This window comes from Aedes albopictus, chromosome 1, assembly GCF_035046485.1.
Source record: "Aedes albopictus strain Foshan chromosome 1, AalbF5, whole genome shotgun sequence".
NCBI classification, from domain to species: Eukaryota; Metazoa; Arthropoda; class Insecta; order Diptera; family Culicidae; genus Aedes; species Aedes albopictus.
Window position 1 is genome coordinate 57168972 of NC_085136.1, and position 20401 is coordinate 57189372.

Consider the following 20401-nt stretch of genomic DNA (forward strand, 5'->3'; position numbering starts at 1 on the left):
GGTTGCCCCAACTTAGCTTCGCTGCTGTGGTCGTGTGCAGTACCCGTGTTGCAAGTGGGCGGTGCCTCAACACCGCCTTTTGAATAAACTATGAGTTTTGAAGAAAACCGCTCATAAGTATTGAACCAAACGAAATAACGACGCTTATTGCTAGTTATTAAGTAAAATGCCATCGACCAAAAGTTCCGGGTCACTTTAAACCCTTTGGAGCCGGATAATTTCGCCACTGCTGTCGCAACCTCGGTGGCCTCGAATTCGTTTGTTATGCTCTGTTTCATCGCTGGGGTCATATTGACCCCTCCGGCTCCAAAGGGTTGATAAAACAAGGAGTATCGGCTCATTTTAAAGATAATAAACTAAACTAACGTATCACGCCTATAATTTGACGTACCTATTCAATGATTTATAATATACATACATACAGCCATTCCATAGAAAAACGATATAGTGCAACTCCGATTGTCGTAAAACTTGGTGTATTCGTAGTTTTTCGAAAATAATTAGACCCGTATTTTTTTTTTTTTATTTGATCATTAGGGTGACCAATTTTCAATAGGGTGGTCCTAAAAATCAAGGTTTATAAAAACTGAAAATTTTCAAAAAATCATAACTTTTGAACCAGTTAACCGATTTTAAACTTCTTTTTTTTTCATTTCTAGTTTTTGTTGAATGGGCTAAATTGTGTTTTTGTGCAAAAAATATGCAAATGTATTAGTTTTTTCACGTTTTCAAAGTTTCGAGACCAAAGAGGTACCCTGGATTCATATTTTTATCAGAAAATTCAGGAAATTTGGCGTAACATATGAGCTACGATTTATTGAATAAGGACTGTATCGTTTATTATGAGTACACCTGAAAATTGCCGTATTTGAAAATGTTCTATTTATTTTGTAAATTAAATTCAATTACATTGTTTATTGACCATCAGAAAAGCCCATTGTATCATTTTATATTTAATTTTTCGTGGATCTTGAGAGCACTCACCTTCTTCTTGGAGATTTTCATAAGGTTTTGGACGACCATTCCGTCGATGGTTTTGCGTGGGTTGACCCAGTTTTTCTTGAATTTGATGACGTCCTTTGCTCCTCTATCATTTTACCGTAGTTTTCCTTTCATGAAAGCCAAATACTTCTTAATTGTTTGCGGGCATTTTGAAAGATTCATTGCCTTTTCCATAAATTGGACATTGTTTTCTTCATACCAGTCAAAGCGGATAGTGGCAGGATGCCAAATCCGGCCAAAATAATGTAGGACCTTCGTGTTTTCAGATGAGTGGCAGAATTAGTTTTTGGAGACATTTCTCCCCGTATATTTTGACGCAATACTTGGGCCGGTGAAGAATTGTGACGATTTCATACCACTTTGACAAATTGCTTGCCAAACAAACACATTTCCCATTTTTTTCGCAAAAAAAAAACTATTTCTCCAAATTTGGAACATTAGTGACGAGCAACACAGTGAAAAACTGTGCCCCTGGAAGTGCCTTGTAGTCCAATTAGACATACGTTTCATCATCCAAGATTATGTACATGTAATTTTTGCTTAAAACATCGTCGTACAGTTTCCGAGAACAAGTTTTCACATAATCCGCCAGAATGTGATTGCGTATTGGACATTTCTGTTTTAGGTAGGTCTTCGGGGAATTAAGCTCCTTGGCGCGTTAAACCATATCAAGCCGTTCCACCCTTTTTTGCACGATCTATGATAGATACCTCCGTTTTTCCTTTAAAGATTTTACAAATTTTGCTATCCACCTGCTTTTCTGCCGCGTCCGGGTGAGTATCTTTTAGTGTGTTATGCATACCGAATCGTTTGATAGCATTCTGGACAGCAAAAACGTTAACACCTCCAACTTTTACTAATTTTCTTAGCGATAATCATTTTTCATTGCAGTATTTGGTCACAATCAATTTTTGCCTCTCTTCCGAAATCCCTTGCAATGTTCCACTTGAGGAAAAATTTCAACTTTTAATGAAGGTTATCGTTTGTTTACAACGCTAGCAACACATCTAGATTGAGTTTAAATAAGGGCGAAAGTAACATGAGCGAGTTCTCTTCATCGACTTTCTCTTCTTCAAATTAAACTGACAAGATGCAAGTATGGTTAAACTTTTTGGTCAAAAATGGCTAGGTTGCGATGCAATCTAGCGTCTAAGTGTAAAAAAATTCGATTGAACTTGCATCTTGTCACTTTAATTTGCAGAAGAGAGAATCGATGAAGAGAACTCTCTCGTGTTACTTTCGCCCTTATTTAAACTCAATCTAGACATATACACACAGCAGTTGTCAAAATAAGACTTAGTCTTTTTAATACAGAGCCTCAAAGGTGTACTAATAATTAACGATACAGTCCTTATCGAGAGTTATATCACAGACAAACAGATGTTTCACTCTACCCACTTCGAGTTCCCATCGAATCCGTTTATTCAAATATTCTGTAGTTCGCAAATCTCTCGCTCATGGCGCTTGCATAGTTGATGCTCCTGTTTGACGTTTGATCACTACCGCCATCTACTCCGTGGGTTTGTGAAACACAGCGTTATTAGCATTGGGCGATTATACTTTTGTGACGATGATTTGATACGGACTTCGTTCCAAGTGATACGTCTGTTTGTTTGTGGCTATATATTTTTATACTAGCTGCTCTAAAATTGCCTGATATTGTAAATCTTCATAAAACTATGCCTTGTATTGCTTTTTGGAGTGATTCCTGGTCTTTTTGGTATCCATACATTTATAAGGATTCAAAATAAATGAAATTTAAAAAAAGTTTTGTTTTGGAAAATTCAGCCTTTTATTTTCAAAAAAATCATATCCCAAATACTAAAAAACATACATCTCTGATGTTACGCCAAATTTCCTGAATTTTCTGATAAAAATATAAAATCAGAGTACCTCTTTGGTCCCAAGATCATGAAAACGTGAAAAAACTAATACACTACCCGTCATAAGTATAGACTCACAACAAGTGTTGCAATAAAATTGCATCACTCTGACTCACTTCGATTGTATCTCTAAAACCTGATCACCCACAAAAACGCCGCCTTCAGAAAAGTTGTTGCTTTTGGGCTTCAGAATAACTTTGCTGAAGTCAGCATCTTTGTAAGTCCTCAGGTTTTGGAGATATGAAGGTTAATCCCTAATAAAAATGTATTATACACTGCTGATAGGGTGAATGATTGTAGCATTCCCTGTATCATCAAGATGATAGGCCGAAAGGGTTGTTAAGCACGTTGTATCATATTTTTGTATTAGGGATGTGATCAAATATTGTTGCAATATTTTTTGTGAGTCTATACAGTTATGACAGGTTGTGTATATGTATTTGCACTATTTTTGCACAAGAACACAATTTGGCCCGTTCAACGTATTTTTCTTGAAAACTAGAATTCAATAGCTTTCCATCAAAAACAGAAGTTTAAAATTGATTAACTGGTTCAAGTTATAATTTTTTGAAAATTAGTTCTTAAAAACCTTGATTTTTAGAACTACCCTATCTGAAAATAAGCCACCCAAAGGAACCCAAAGATTTTTTTTTAGTAAATCGATGAATTTATTATTTATTTCGTTCGGTTTTGCACATTACGTATTAATATAAATTGTTGTTAGAACTGCTGTAGTGATTGTAAGTTTCTCGTCTATTTTGCAATAAATGATAAATCGAAGAAAGCTTCGAAATAAAAGTGCTTTCTCAAAATCAGTGCGGATCGTCGATGTTATTGAATTTCATAATTCAAAGTTTGAAAGACTACTATCAAAACAACTATTAATAATGTTAAAAAAGAACAATCTTTTCACACATCCGTTAAAACCATTCTCACCACCAGAGCTTTTGTCGTTAATATATGCCACTCTCCTACACTACCGAGCTCTGATAAGGAACAGAGTACAGATCAGATCACCCAAACCCCGCCGAACAACAATTATTGTTAGCCACTCTACACATATCAAACCATACACGCACGCCATCCATCCGTTACGAGCTCAACCACTGAGCGACCCTGGGAAACACCCCCAACACTACTGACTGTTTGCACTCTGCCTGCACGCAGCATGCACGCCACTCACATCGGCAAAATTTGGGAAACATTTTCCCCTCTCTCGCGGATTGCTGCGTCCGATCGCGAACAACGTCTCTCAAACAGCTGAAACAACGCGAGCGCGAGCGCGCGCGCTCGTTTGGGTCGGTCAGCGTGCACGCTTTTGGTCGCGCCAAGCATCGCCGCGCAAGAAGTTGGAAGCAGTTTAAGCACCATCATCGTCGGTTATAAATTGGCTCCCACCGGCATCGGGTGGCATCAGTCTTCTTCGGTTGACATCGTGAGTGAGAGCTATAGCTACAGCTACTACCTACTGTAACAGTGAGTGCTTAAGATTTTCCGCGATAGAGAAAAATTTTCCAGCAGCAGTATTCAGTGAAAAATGTCGCACAGAGCTTGTCCAATGAAGAACGGGCATGGGTGCAGCGATTTTGAGTCGTACTTTGTCCGACCGGATCTGGCGTCCAGATGTACCTGGAAGCTAGGAACGACCGAGGCCAGCCCCCATCAGAGTCGGCCACCGTAAGTTTTGTGTTGTGCTATGTTTAGGTTTGTGAATAAAAGTGTAGTAATTGATTTAGTAATTCAGCATATATCGAACTAGTCGATTGATCATTTTAGTGAGAAATGTCTGACATTTTCTAGTTACATCTTACCGCTGCATTACTTTTAAGAATATTTGGTGCTGAAGATTGCCAGGATGGATCTATGGAGATCATCTAGTGTCATGTAGATGAATGTTCTTTGAGATCTTCATAGTGCTTAACAACGAGCAATTAGAATATATTATATTGTCGACAACGTGATAACAGCAGTTTACGATTGGCGGTTGACCGGATCAACCCAAGTGATAATTAGTTATGTTCGCGGAGGCTTATGATGCAACATCATTCTTCTTCGGGCGTTACTTCCCATTCGAGACAGCACCTGTACCATAAGGTACCGTAATACAGGATAACTTTGACCAGAGGAGTAATTTTAATATATTTTGGACCCTTATAATAATAACTCGATATCCTGATAATTGACTTAATATCCAATATTTAAATTTTTTCCAAATTAATGTTATTTTTAAAAACTTGCTTTTCCATTGTGACACTAAGAAATTATTATTTTTCAAATTATATTTAACAACGTTTCAAATTGTCGCTTTCAATACAATTTGTATAGGGTCCCTTCTTAATCATGTGGCTCCCATTTTCAACCAATGAAAAACAAAGGATTAAAGCGATGTTTGTTTTGTTTCTTATTTTTGTATTTTTGTTAGAAGTGAGCACCCATGAAAACGAAAAGAACGGAATCAATCGGTGCCGTACTCGCTTATTTTCGAATAGGATGAATATGGGTGCGTGAGATTACTGATGGCACACATACCCTACTTCAGGACATTTCGGGTTTCGCGCAAGTGTCTCTGCTTGCAAGTCCGCACAACCCTTTTTGGCCCTTCATACTGATTACTAACAACAGTACAATCTTGATCAAATCGCTTTTCAGATTATGTATTCCAGTGCTACAGACAGATCCCTTACTACAATAAATGTGTTGGTGGTTCATCGATTGTTTTCGGCGAAAAATTAATAAAACTGTTGTTTTGCCAGATTGTCCGGACGTTTCGGTCGATTTTACTGGCCTTCGACCATCTTCTGCGGACTCTAAAATATATTGTTTGATTTAAAATCACATATTTTAGAGTCCGCAGAAGATGGTCGAAGGCCAGTAAAATCGACCGAAACGTCCGGACAATCTGGCAAAACAACAGTTTTATTAATTTTTCGCCGAAAACAATCGATGAACCACCAACACATCAATTCGCGGCGATTGAACCATCAATATCATTACTACAATAAATGGTAGAACAAAATCATTATCATCATCATTTCAGGACATTTTATAAATAAGCATCTGACATATAAATTACCTATATGACTTTTTGATGTGTTTGTGCACTCAAGAACTTAGGAAAAATAAAAACTAGTGAACATTCCAATTTTTTACTAATAAAAGCTTCTATGGCATTGTGAATTTTTCTTCCCTTCTTGTGGGTGTAAAAAATGCCTATTTGATTTATATGTTTGTGCCTCAATGCGAAAAATTTCCTTTCTGACATTTTTTTTTATTTACGTTCCCATTCGTGTTAATTTTTTTTTGTTTTTTTTTTATGATATTGGTAGAGTGGAGGAGTCTCATTTTAAGAAAAGTTACCTGTACCAATTTAGAAAGTCTTTCATTATATATATTCAAAAAAATCTTCTAGAGATTCCTTCTAAAATTTCTCTGAGAATATTCCAGAGATTTCCTCTAAAAATTCATAGATCCATTCATCAATTTTTCTGAAGTGAAGTTCCCTGAAGATTCATCCAGAAAGTAGAAACAAAAACAACTAGTTTATTAATCCTTTAATGGATTCCTTCCGAAATTGTTCCATGGATTCCTTTAGAAAGCTTTCGTGGGATTTATAAGATCATCCACGCATTGCTACAGAAATTCTTTCATTCTTTACAAATCAAACGTTCTGAATTCCCTTCAAAAAATTCGCAAAGGATTTCTTTAGGACATCTTCCAAAGTTTCCTTCTTAGATTCTTTCAGAAATTTCTTCTATCCGAAACTTTTCCTGGTATTACTTCATAAATTCTTCTAAGTTGTCCTTTAGAAAATCCTTCGGAAGGAATCAAAAGTTTCTCCTTCAGATATTCCTACATATTTTTCCACGGACCTGAGATTTCCTGAGATTTTAAGCCAGAGGCAGGTCAATATCCGCATTTAGAAGTTCTTTCAGAAATTGTTTAAGATTTTTTTCAGTTTGCGGTTTATTTTTCAGAAAATTTTCCGGTGGTTCCATCACGAATTCGTACAGGATTTTTTTAATTCGACACTGATTTTTCATTTGGGCGTAACTGACATTTTCGAGTTCTCTTCATCGATCCTCTCTTTGTGTTATCACAGAATGCGTATTGAGTTTTCCAAAGATTTTTGAAATGCGAAGAAGATGACTACATCTATATATATATAAATGAGTTTGAAGTCCCTTTGAGGCAGCAAAAGACACGAACGGCTGAACTGATCAGCATGACTCTTGCACGGTTCGATTCGTATTTGTGGTGGCTGTGTTTATATGTAATAAAAAGTTACGAAAATCAACTAAAAAGTAGAACAACTGTGAAAGTAATGATTTTTCGTGAATCGAGAAGAAATTCAACAGGATCGAAATGAAACCAATCTAGAGTGCTGTGCTAAAATGACCTCCACAGTTGTCAAACCACTTCAACCTGGCAAGACAAAGTTTGCCGGGACAGCTAGTGTTGCTATACAAACAAAAAGAATAATAGGGGTACTCACTAAACAGATTAAATTGCCGCGTAAGCCATGATTTTCTGCTTATTTGAAATGTTTCATGATTTTGCGAATGAAATAATCAAAGATTGCCTTGGTGATCGCGACGTTTAATCAGTTTAATCAGTTTACGCTGTTAAGTGAATCCCCCTAATGATTTTGTATGTTTTGATCAAGTTCTTAGCGAAAGAGAGAGTCGACAAAGAGAAATCGATCAAGTCAGTTGGGCCCTTATAAAAAATCATTGCCGAATAATCCAGAGATTTAATCGTAAATTTCTTCAGGAATTCCATTAGACATATCCGCAGGAATCTAGGCTTGTTTCCACGAGTTTAGTTTTTTCTTCAGAAATATTTCTACAGCAATTCCATTGGAAATTTCACAATATACTTCCAAGGACTTTTCAAAATAATCCTCCAGGTACTCTGTTGAAGAATTTCTCCAGGATTTTTTTCTAATAGTTTTTTAATAAATTCTCTCGAAGTTCCACCGAAGTTTCCCAAAAAAATCTCAGAACTATTCCTTCAGGAATTTCCCTGAGATTTCCTCAAAAATAATTTCAGGGATTTTTACAGGAATTAGATCTCTATAAGAGGAATTACTATAAGAGATTTTTCAAAAACTCCTCCAGGTTCCTGTGCTAATTCCTTCATTCCTTCAAAATTTCTTCAGGGATTTCTTTAGAAATATTTCCCGTGACTCCTTCAGTGTTTTGAGTTAGAGCTTGAGCTTGATTGACCGCCCGTAGTTGCTACTCCAGTATCGCCAGACCAACTACACTCACGCAAGGAACCAATGAGATTATCTGCCGGGGACTAGCAGGTATCTTCAGTGTGTGAGCGTTGGTGATCTTATATTTTTAGGCGACAATGGCGCCTGCCACGTCAGGTTGCAGGTCAATGTGGGGAAGGGGAAGGAAGTGATGATTGCAATCGTTTGTATACACATCAGACCGAATATACCTCTGCGTCTGTACAAACTCATGCGGATGTCGGAGTGTTGGTAGGATATGGTTGGCAGAGGGTTTTACACATTGGTGTATGGATGCCAGGCGTAAGGTGATAGAATTGTTTATTATTCTGAATATGTATATGTGGCACAGTTCGCTTGATTGCAGAACTCGTAGGCGTTATCTGATAGATTGACACTGTGCTGTGAAAGTTGGAAGGAAGGGAAACGACTTTTCAACCGTTTCTGGTTCTAGCGATGGCTATGAACATATGAATATACATAAGTTGCATATATAGAGAGGAGATAATAGAGAAAGTGGATAGAAAGGTACAAAGTACCTAAGTACCACCAAGCCCGTCTTTATTTCCCGTGACTCCTCTCTCTCTCTCTCTTCTTGGCGTAACGTCCTCATTGGGACAAAGCCTGCTTCTCAGCTTAGTGTTCTATGAGCACTTCCACAGTTATTAACTGAGAGCTTCCTCTGCCAATGACCATTTTGCATGCGTATATCGTGTGGCAGGCACGAAGATACCAAATATACTATATTAACAATATAGGTCACTCTTACGAATTTTTGGCGACTCCTTTTTAGTGAATGTGTCGCCACCAAGCGTCAGAAGAGGTACTACTACACACTAAACGCATGCGCTATCCGAATGACGTTTATTCGTCGAGCTGTCATTGCATGGTGGGGATGTCCACTTCTTTTTAAATAATCGATTAAACAATCATCGATTTTTTTCAGCTACTTAAATTAGAACATATTTTATTCTTTCTTCTTCAACATTTTCTGGCGTAATGGTCATGTTTACACAACAAAACCAGCTGGTTCAACGATGTTTACGTTCATCCTCATTATTCTCAGCTACCAGCTGATTATGATTTCATGACAAAATCAGCTGCTTTTGACTGAATCGGTGAAAAAAGTGGTGACACAAATGTTAGATTAGTACCATATTAGGGCGAGTTAAATTTCGTTGCCAAAGTCTGATTATTCGTGAAAAATACAATAGTTCAGCTGGAAATTTAATTTCGATTGATTTCGTTGTTCTTCTGAACTGAACTGTGAGTTTATTCGAATACTGATCTTATTATTCCAAGAACATTTTCCCGACTGGAGCGGGAATCGCCCCTGCTAGAAGAAAGTCGGATGTTATAAGAAATGTAACATTGAATAGTTCGTTTTACGGACCGATTTTATGAAAAAAAAATCGAGAGCAGGCGTCCTAACACGTGACTATTAATATTATCATCAGCTTTGTTTTCTTCTCGTAAAATGGCTCACTGCATGATAAACAGCTTTAAGGCGGAACTGGACGCATTTCCTCATTATTTTGGTTTTTAATAAATAACGAAGTAATATTTTCAAATTCGGTTTTCATACACAGTTAAAGGAAGGATCAAGCTATTCCCTGTTTTTTTTTTCAGGTGTAAAACTTTTACCAATTTTTCAAAAAACATTTTTTTTTTTGAAATTCAATTCAAAAATGGTTTACTTAAAACTGAAAAAACATTTTCCACCTGAAAAAAAATCTGGAGATGCCTTGATCCTTCTTCTAACAGTGTACGAAAACCAATTTTGAAAGTACTGCTACGTTATTGATTAAAAAATCAAAAACCAGAAAGTGAGGAAATGCTTCCAGTTTCGCCTTAAACCAACGTTTTATGAGATGCAATTATCCGGTCCTGGAGCTCATTTTTCGTAAACACGGCACCGCTCAAACGTTGACATATTGAGCTCGTGTATCGGTGCATAAGTCTGTGCTGTCTTGCACGGAGACAAATTTCGTTCGTTTGAAACAAAAATATTCATGTTTATTCGGTAAACTGATAAAATTTAAAACTAACTCAATTACATATTGATTTCTACAATACCCATTTAAGAGCCCCCCGTTCCGCCGTCGAGAACATAAACAAAATTCCCAAGTTCCATCTGCAGCACCAAACAAGATTCCCTCTTGCAAAAAAAGTCAAGTTTCACCAAAAGTTTCCACGAAATCCCATTGATTTCGGGAGCTTATGTTATCTACATGATGTTGGCATTGAAAGTGCCATGCGGGAAGTGGGTTTTCCTAGAGAAGGAAATGACTTTGTTAATTTTAATTGGAAAACAAATATTTCCGCAGGGCCGACCTGCCACAAAAAAACAAAAATTTTAACATTTGTTTCTAACATAACCTGTCAGAAGATTCATATTTGTTTCAAAAATGGATTGAATTTGCTTCAAATGTGACATTCGATTTGCTCCAAACAGTTTTATTTTTGTTGCCAGAACAAACTGACAATTTATTTGAGTTTACCTGAAATATTTTTGATTTTACCATGCTTTTTTCTGCGTGTAGCGCCTCTACAATTGGGGATCACTCGAATTCTTCTATAGATGTATTCGTAGATGACATCTACTGAAATATTATTTTGTTTGCGTAAATCGATTATTTAAATATTAATCGAGTATTTGAGAACAAAAAACTTGGACACCCCTAACATCATTTTCGAGAAATGTCGCATTGCACGGTAAACTAAAATTGATCAAAATACAATTATTGACATTTTCTGACAACAGGTGGTGCTGTTATCATTCGCCAACGGTGTCTCCATGTCGTTGTATGTGAAAACGCGAAGTGACCTATATTGTTAATATAGTATATTTGAAGATACTCTATGCCCAAGGAAGTCAAGGAAATTTCCTTTACGAAAAGATCCTGGACCGATCGGGAATCGAACCCGTCACCCTCAGCATGGTCATGCTGAATACCCGTGCGTTTACCGCCTCGGCTATATGGGCCCCCCGTGACTCCTTCAGTGTTTTATTGTTATACCACTTTTATTAGCATTTTATTTTTATTTCAAATTCCTTTAAAAGTGCTTTTTCAAAAATTTACTTTACTACTTATTTTGGGATTCCTTTAAAGATTTCTCCATGGATTTTTTCAGCAGTTCATTCAAAAACTGTACAAAATCCTCCAGTAAAATTTTGAAATTTCTAAAGGAATTCCTTAAGGATTTTTTTAAGGAAATCCCTAGAAGATCTCCAGAAGATACCAGTGGAGATCAGAAGGAATTCTTGTAAAAAAATATCTGGACGGATTTTTGGACTAATATCCCTGAAGTATTCCTAAAAGATTTTCAGTACTGGAGGACTACTTCAAGGAACCACTGAGAAAATTTTATATGGCGAATAAACTTTCCCGCTTACTCATGCATGTTTTTGTCACTGAAAAACTTTATTCTTTTTTTAAGTCACATATATTTATTAGTGTGGGTAATCGGAACCGTTTTCTCAGATCAAAGCTTTTTTGGTTCCGTTTCGGGTCCTGAGTATCTGTGGTGGCAAACACATTCGCGACATACGCACTGATACGGTAGGAGCTCCCGCCACGCTCTTCGTTTGTAAATCTCCTGAGCAGGGCAAGGCGCGTCACCAGTCGTTCAGACGCAGAGCTATGTCACTCACTGTTGGATGACTGTCATCTGGTTTAATGAAGGATCACTGATTTATACTGACTGGAATTTTCCGACAAACGGACTGGAAAGTTAGGCAATTTATTTCTCAAAACTGAGTCAACACCCTGTAGCGAAAATAACAACTATAACGGCTGTAGATGTCAAGGACTATCCCAGGAATCTATCAGTCTCGTTAATTGGAAAAGAAAAGCGATAAAAATATCAAAAAGACTGAAACGAGGGTTTTAACATAATATTACGCCTCTGGTAGCTGACTCAATTGTACATGAAGCAAGTTTTGTTGAAGTTGTTGATTTGAACTGGGGAATGGGTGGAACAAGGCGCTGGTTTAAGAAATATTGCATTTCTGGTTGAAGGGGGCATATTATACCTGTTTACCCTAAATATTTCTCATGTGTCTTTTTATTGTTGATATTTCTGGGTGAACGGATTCGTTTGTTGATGAACCACGAATAATTGGCTCATTGTATTGGCTACAATGATACTTCGACGGAGATCCGTATCGTAACATGAACGAAACCCCCATCCGTGAATCTGGATGAATTCCTGGATCCTCTCTGGAGTCACCATGTTGAATGCCTTCACTTGGGTCGTCTGAATACCCCTGATGCTGCTGTGTGCACTAGAGTCTAATGTATGTAGTTGTCCATCTCTCCCAGAAACCGTCCTGCCTATGCGTCTGCGATCGTATTGTTCTAAGAGCAATATCGTGTGACTTATATACTGTCGTTCTACGCATAATTGTCCCATGTTATATGAGATTCCCATATAACATGGGACAATCGGGCTTAGAACGGCAGTATAGTTGAAGCCGTGAATGCGCGGATGTTCAGCAGCACCATGCTAAGAATGTTTGTTTTCTCGGATTTCATGGGCGGGCATAGAGTAAATTCGTACTTGGCACATAGAATGCGATTGCAAGATAGAAAAAAATTATAACACAGTAGACGTTCGATAACTGCAACATGTTTACGTTTCACTTAGCGAACGAAAATCCGATAACTGCAACGCTTGACAGTGTCAACAAACCATCAAGTGACGTAAAATGGACGTTAACTTCATCCGATTTTTCATGTGGGCTAACATGGCGCACCATTCTGATATTTGGCGGTGCGATAACTGCAAATTTGACTTGCAGTTAAAAAGCATTGCAGTTAAACCGTTTGCACCGACCGAACGTCTACTGTAAATCCAAGCAAACAACGCAGTAAGTACTTATAGAACCCTAAGCGGTAGATCAGGCACAGTTCCTGTTGGGACGATACACCAACAATAAGTACGAAGAATCTCTCTATGCCCAGAGAAACCGAAAAGAAGAAAAGAAACAAACGAAACGGTTCGCCCCGAGAATTGCACTTAGATTTCTCCAGCATAGCTTTGATTTATGGCTGCGCGTTATCTACTGGGCTGTATTCGGTAATATGGTGAAATACCTAAAGAAAAAGCTTCGACAACAGCACGTCAATCATAGAGCTAACCCATTAGGTACCGTAAAATGGAGTAGCGTTGATCACAAGAGTAGTTATGGAATAGCCTTTTTTGTATCATTTGAAAGAACATGTTTTGACTTTTAACGTCACTAAGTTTGATGATGTCTTCAGAATCCACATAGATCAATATCAGGAGAATACTTATAGCAGAAGCTATGGCATAATAAATTGTACCATATTAAGATAACTGATTAATAAAATTAAAAAAAAAAGTTTGGATACTCGCATAAAGTTTATCTTAAAATATTATTAATGCCGTAATAATGCTGTAATCCATACTAGATTGAAAAACCTCCGTAAATAGGAAAAATCGACAACAAAAAGATGCCACTTCACCTTCCCAGAATGTTCTGCACCTAGGAAACAAGGTCTAGTAACCTGTGAAAATGAACATATCGACATATGGAGAGAAAATCGATTGAAATCGCATTTAGATAGGGGGATATCGAGAAAAAGAGATATCGACATGTAGAGAGGAAAAATATATGCAAATTGAAGGAACTGATTGAACCATCGAGATAGGAAGAGATATCGCGATCATCGAGACATTGAGAGTCGACTACATTTTCTTTCCATATGTCTAGATAGGTCAGGTCAGGGTACATCACACGTTAACCCTTTATAAGACAGTGGCAACTATATTGCCACCATATACACATATTTTTTCTGTTCTTTTAGAAAATGTTTAACACTTACGTTTTTACTGATGAACACAATAGGCCTTTGTGAACACTCATGATTTTTTTTGAGCCATAACAAATATGAATGGGCTTTTTTAGAACAGAATATCTCTCAAAAAACAGTCATTTTTGAGTGCATAAAGGTTTATAAGCTCGAACTTCTGCTGTGGTGATCGAATTGAAAATCGAATGATGAGGAATGGAAGGCCTATGTTCTTTTTACTTGTGGACAACATTTCAACTTGATTGCTTCATTACTTTTAGAAACACAGCCTTTTGAAAAAATGTACTATAATAAATGGGCATGTACTAAAATTGCCATATCGTTGAAAATAATTGACCAATCGAGTTCAAATCCACTCATGTAACTCATGAATATTAGGGCAATAACCTGTCAAAAAATCAGCATGATTGATAAACGCATCACAAAATAACAACATTTTAAACTTTGTTGGCAAAAAGTTAAAATTTAGGCCAATTTTTTTTTCATACAAAATCGACCATCGATTTTTTTTTGAAAATAAAAACGTTTTTGTTCATTACACCACATATACTTGATATTCCAATGAAGAACGAGTGGATTCCGTGCCTGGTTCTCTCGGCCATAAGGGTTAAGAAACTTTCAACAGATCATGGGTTGAAATTTTGTCGACGCGAAATGTGCAGGTTTTTATTTTGGGAAGTTCTTGTAAGTTCTGAAAGAATCATACAATACTCAATCTTGCTCTGTGACTGTTGGTGTGGGTATTTTCTTCATTTGACGGCAAACGGTGAAAAACTTACCCATTTCACCCGACTTGACGGTATTGTTATTGAGCTTCTAATGTCCGAAAAGGGCATTATCCTCTTGCGTGAACAATGTGCTTCTTTTTGTTTACTATCACAGGTGGTGCTAAATACTGATAAAACGAGGTTAGTCGGGCGGGCGGCATAAAGTTTACCCGAATCGAATATGATAACAGCGACTAGCAGGAGAGAGCGAAAACAGCATTGCTCACCTCCAAAACAGATCGTAGCAACCCGTGCACGGGTTGCTGTGCTGTTAAATTTCCTCTCACGTTTTTTCGCGATTCTCCGTTATCTTTGATTTGGCTGTGGGAGGAAGTGCACAGACAACCAGAAGTATGACTTGGAACATATTGCAATCCCTGCCATTAGGTTTTCAAGTTGTGTTTGGTCAAACGTTCACTATAGGACGCGGAAGTGTACAGATGTCAAAAATTAACATTTGATTGGGTTATTCAAGGGTCTCCAAAAACTTTCTTGAGCATAAGTCATCGGATCTACATGTATAACTTGTGACCTCTCGCTGTATTATTAGTAAGGTCTAGCATAGACTCATACATCTAAGTTTTATCACAGACAAACAGACGTAACACTTGCGAAATTTCCATCGACCACGCTTTTAACAACCATTTTAAATTTTCATAGTTGTGGTTTTCACAACCAAAGGCACGCGCATCGTTTTTCTATGAGTTTGACATTTCACACTAGCGCCTTCTGTTGACGATATTGTACAACACAGTGATTCGTGCAACTTTTCCACCAGGTGATGGATTTCCATGAAAATTGTTCAAGGTGTTACGTCTGTTTGTCTGTGGTTTTCTCTAGCTATGAGTTCAACGACTGTATAAAAGTATCCGAGACTCTCTAGGGTATAGACCATCGGATTTACAAGAGTAAGTAATCAGTGATCTATGTGTGCATTTTGAATGAAATTCATGCATACACAACCTTACGCAATTATGTTTGAGGATTTCCAAGAACTCCTTTGAGTATAGGTTATCGGATCTACAAACGTAACTAATTGTCTTCAAGAGCTCACACAGTTTTGGGTAGTTACGGCCTAGCAAGTGGTTAGTTTAGTGACTCTTATCCTATTGGTCCTATTAGTTCAATCTGTCCTAATTTAGCCTTACTCACTTGAGTAAAGCGCAGTAATCGAGCATGCAAGGGTAAACAGCATTGGCGGAGCCAGCATTTTCTTTTTTCTCACTCACTCTCCTAAACATACACGAGAATGAGAAAGATAGAAGAGGGGGCAGCTTGCCTCCTCTTTTATCTCGCTTTTTCTCGTGTATGTTTAGGAGAGTGAGTAAGAAAAAAGAAAAGGCTGGCTTCGCCAATGGTAAACAGTCTGAACCGTCTTTAAGCTCTGTGAAACCCTTGAAGCACGCTTGAAAAACTATGCCTCCTAAAAGCCTAGTAAAACTTTAAGAGCCCTTCTGGATCTCTTCTAAAACTCTCCTGAAAGGCTCTTAACCCCTTGAAACCTACTGAAATTCCATGAAACGTCTTGAAGCCCTTCTGAAACCTTTTGAAACGACCTTGAAACTCACCTGGCAGACTACAGCGTGAAGCCCCCTAAAACTCCAGGTAATCTCTCTGAAAACTGGGCGTATTGAAACGCATGAACACCCCTGAATCCCTCTTGAAACCCAGGAGCCCCTCTGAAATACCTGAAACGCATTGAAACGCCTCTGAAACATGCTGAAACACCCTTGAAGCTCACCAGCTCCAGAGCATTTTGGGCAGTAAATGGTTGAATGTGTAACATTACTCAGGTTACTGTGTAGAATTGAAGTTCAGAACTGCAAACCGGAAGCACATCTTGGCTTAGCTCTCGAGATTTCTTACTTATATCGCCCATAGATATGTAGGACTGAGCTCTAGAATAGTTTGGACGACCTAGAACACTCCAGGATATTAAAATGCGTTGCCGTTCATAAAAATACTTTACTTAAATATCTAATATCCAGAATACCTAGTAAAAATGGTTTCTTTCCTTCGTCAGAGTATACCACGAGAAGGCCATCAACAACATCCTGGAAGCTATTGGAAACACGCCCCTCGTCAAACTCAACAAGCTTCCCAAAGAGTTCGGAGTGAAATGCAACGTCTGTAAGTAAATTCTAATACCATGGTTATCAATCAATTCTAACCTCCCTTCTCCCATCCACTCAATCAGACGCCAAATGCGAATTCCTGAACCCCGCCGGCTCCGTTAAGGACCGCATCGGGCTTCGGATGATCGAGGAAGCCGAAGAACGTGGCGTTCTCAAACCCGGATCGACCATTGTCGAACCGACCTCGGGAAACACCGGTATCGGCCTAGCCCTGGGAGCCGCCGTCAAGGGTTACAAATGCGTCATCGTCATGCCGGAGAAGATGTCCAACGAGAAGGTCGACACCCTGCAGGCTCTTGGGGCCGAAGTAATCCGAACACCGAACGAGGCAGCGTTCGATCATCCCGAGGGATTGATCGCCGTGGCTCAGCGACTTCAGCGGGAGATACCCAATGCGGTCATCCTGAACCAGTACACCAATTCGGGTAACCCGCTGACCCACTACGACGGAACGGCGGCGGAGATCGTCCGCCAGCTGGATGGAAAAGTCGACATGATTGTGATGGGAGCCGGAACCGGAGGCACCGCCACCGGGTTGGGCCGGAAAGTGAAGGAACACAACCCGAACTGCAAGGTGGTCTGCTCGGACCCTCTCGGGTCGATCCTGGCCTTTCCGTCGACCCTAAACAAAACCGACTGCAAGTTCTGGGAAGTAGAAGGCGTCGGGTATGACTTCGTGCCGACAGTTTGCGATCGCAGCGTCGTGGACGAGTGGATCAAGTACGGCGACAAGGACGCCTTCCAGACGGCCCGGAAGATGATCGCCGAAGAGGGCTTACTGTGCGGAGGAAGTGCCGGAGGAAACATGTGGGTTGCACTGCAGGCCGCGAAAGACTTGGACGAAGGTCAGAATGTGGTCGTTATCTTGCCGGATAACATCCGGAACCACTTGACGAAGTTCGTTTCGGACAACTGGATGGAGGCTCGGAACTTTAAGGAATGTGTCAACGTTCAGAATCACAAGTGGTGGAATCGGAAGGTTTCAACGATCGACATGGCCACCCCGGTGACGATCACGGTGGACGTCTCGATCCAGGAAGCCGTCCGTATCATGAAGAAGGACAAGTTCAACCAATTGCCGGTGATCAACCACGATGGAAGTATCCGTGGGGCGGTTTATTTGGCGAACCTCATAGGGAAGTTGTTGAACGGAATGGTTAAGCCGGGTGATCCGGCTTCCCGTGCCATCTACAAGCAGTTCGTGAAGGTTGACCGGAATTGCACGATGGGACGCGTTGCGCGGATTTTGGAAAAAGATCCGTTCGTGCTGGTGACGGATCTCGGAGTGGATAGTAAGTTGAATTGGACTAAGAAGTTCCTGAAGGCATTTATCTATTTTTCTTCTTTTTTCTTTCTAGACGGACATGTCGAACCAACAGAGAAGGTGGTTGGGTTGATTACCCAGAGAGACATTTTGCATTATATCACTGATGCGTGAGTAGGCACATCTCGATGAAGACACATATGTTTTATGTATTACGCCATTTAAAACAGTATTTTCAAGCAATCTGTAATTATGTGATAAAATGGAAATAGTTTTAATAAATTTACTAATTACGAAATATGCTGTATGATTTCTCATTAAACAATCCCTACAGAAGTTGCTTCGGAAATTCTTCCAGCAGTTATTCTGTGATTTTCAACAGTTCTGTGAACAACAATTCCCTCGGAGATTCCTTCTGATATTTTTCGACTTCATACAAGGAATTTATGCTTGAAGTAACTTTCGAAAAGCCTTAGCATCCAAGGGCTGAAAGTCTCTCAAATAAAGATAAATCAATCAATCAATCCGAAAAGCCTCCTGATGTTACTTCGGAAGTACCTCCCGAATTTGTTTCTTAAGGGCGGACGGGACGATCGAGGAAATACCCGCCATTGCTCTGTGGCTACTAAGATGGTAATCTCAGATTCTACTTCATATTTTGCAACAAAAACCTATCATTGTGTATGCTCACTTGCAGTGCATATGCTGATTGGTTTTCAGCAGCTTCAGTGCGATAGAACTCGAGATTACCATCTTCAAAATCGCGAGGCAAATTGTTAGAAAGAGAGGCAAGATAGGAAAAATAACACGGCGTCCCGTTTCACCTTAAGTTTGCATGGAAATTGCTCCTGGGATAGTTAGTGGAGCCATTTACATTTACTTCTTCAGGGATTTCTCCGAAATTCCTTCAAGAAGTACTTCGGTAATTATCCGGATTGTTTCGGGAAGGAATTTCCTGCAATTTCTATGGAAACCCTCGAGTTCATTCAGCGAATTTTCAAAGTCTCTTCAAATATTTGTATAGTAATACCGGAAATGCTTCAAGATTTACCCCAAGGAAAGGCTTCTGCCTTCAGGAGTTTCTCCTGAAAATGCTTCGAAAGTTTAGACTACCATTCTTCAAACAGTTTCCTCGAGAAATCCTTGAGAAGTTTCGCCGGAAATGTCGCCGAGAAACTCTTCTGGAGGTCCTGTAGGAAAAACTTCAGAAGTTCATTTGGGGGGAATTCTTTCAGAAGATCTTCCGGCAATGCGTTTGAGTCTTTTTCCTACTTACCCCGATTTTATCCAAAAATTGCTTCAAAATGAATCCTGTCAGAAGATTATGGGAAAAATCCTTTATGATTTCCCCCTAGATTATTTCCTAGACAATCTTCGTGAATCTCTTCGCAATAGCCCCTAAAATGCCTTCTAAAGTTCCCTGGAAATGTCTTCAAAAGTTCTTCCGGAAATTTCTTTAGAAGTTCCGTCGGAAATATCTACAAGAGTTTCTCCAAGAGATCCTTCGGGAGTTGTTCCAAGGAAGGAAGTTTCTTATGAGCTTCGAGATTTCTTTCGGGAATGTCTACGGATGTTTCCTCGACATTCTCTTTCGGAGTTCCCTTGGGAGTATATTTTGAGGAGTTCCTCCAAAAATACCTTCAGAAGCACCTCCGGAAATTCCTTAAGGAGTATCTTTGTAAAATTGGGTTTTTTTTTCGGGAATGCCTAAAAAAAACCTCTTGGAAATTGCTCAGGATTACATTTAATCTTTAAGGGATATATCTGGAAATTCTTTCGGGAGTAACTATGAGAATTCCATCTCAGAAGTTTCTATTTCAATTCCTTCGGGAATTTTACTCTAGGAACTGCTTCAGGAGCTACTTTGGGAATTCCTTCAAGAATTCTTCCGAGGTTTAATGATTTCCTCCAAGAATTCTTTTGGGAGGTTCTTAAGGAACACTTACAGGAAAGGACTGAGAGTTTTTCCGTGAATTCGTTCGAGACTTCATTCGGAGTTTTTTGGCAGGAGTTCTTCAAAGAACCACTTCCGAAGTTTTCCCGGCAACTTCTTTGGGAGTTCTACCGAGATTACTTTCTCAGATCTCAGCCTCAGCCCCTTTAGGATTTCCATCGAAAATTAATTCAAGTCTTCCTCCGTGAAGTTCCTCCGAAAATTTCTTCTGCAGTTCCCTGGATATGTAGTTTTTCTGGATTTTCTCCGGAAGTTTCTACAAGAATTCTTCCAAGAATTTCTGTAAGAGTTTATCGAGGGTTTTTTTTTTTCAGAAATTC

At 39.0% G+C, this 20401-nt stretch overlaps 1 protein-coding gene across 1 annotated transcript; it reads left to right on the forward strand.

Annotated features, from left to right (window-relative positions):
- The first annotated feature begins 4299 nt into the window (after window positions 1-4299).
- Window positions 4300-18442, forward strand: LOC109427466 (cystathionine beta-synthase-like). Its single transcript, XM_062844590.1, has 4 exons — window positions 4300-4562; window positions 16752-16858; window positions 16926-18155; window positions 18222-18442. Exons 1-4 carry the CDS (start codon window positions 4423-4425, stop codon window positions 18299-18301), a joined length of 1557 nt encoding a protein of 518 aa, XP_062700574.1. The 5' UTR covers window positions 4300-4422; the 3' UTR covers window positions 18302-18442.
- The last annotated feature ends 1959 nt before the right edge of the window (window positions 18443-20401 follow it).

What these genes read in the sequence shown, in the direction of transcription:
- LOC109427466 (XM_062844590.1), top strand. Translation starts at nt 4,423, where the DNA reads ATGTCGCACAGAGCTTGTCCAATGAAGAACGGGCATGGGTGCAGCGAT. An exon ending in CCCCATCAGAGTCGGCCACC is followed by an intron (nt 4,563 to 16,751) that starts GTAAGTTTTGTG and finishes TTCCTTCGTCAG; the next exon opens with AGTATACCACGAGAAGGCCA. An exon ending in GACGGATCTCGGAGTGGATA is followed by an intron (nt 18,156 to 18,221) that starts GTAAGTTGAATT and finishes TTTTCTTTCTAG; the next exon opens with ACGGACATGTCGAACCAACA.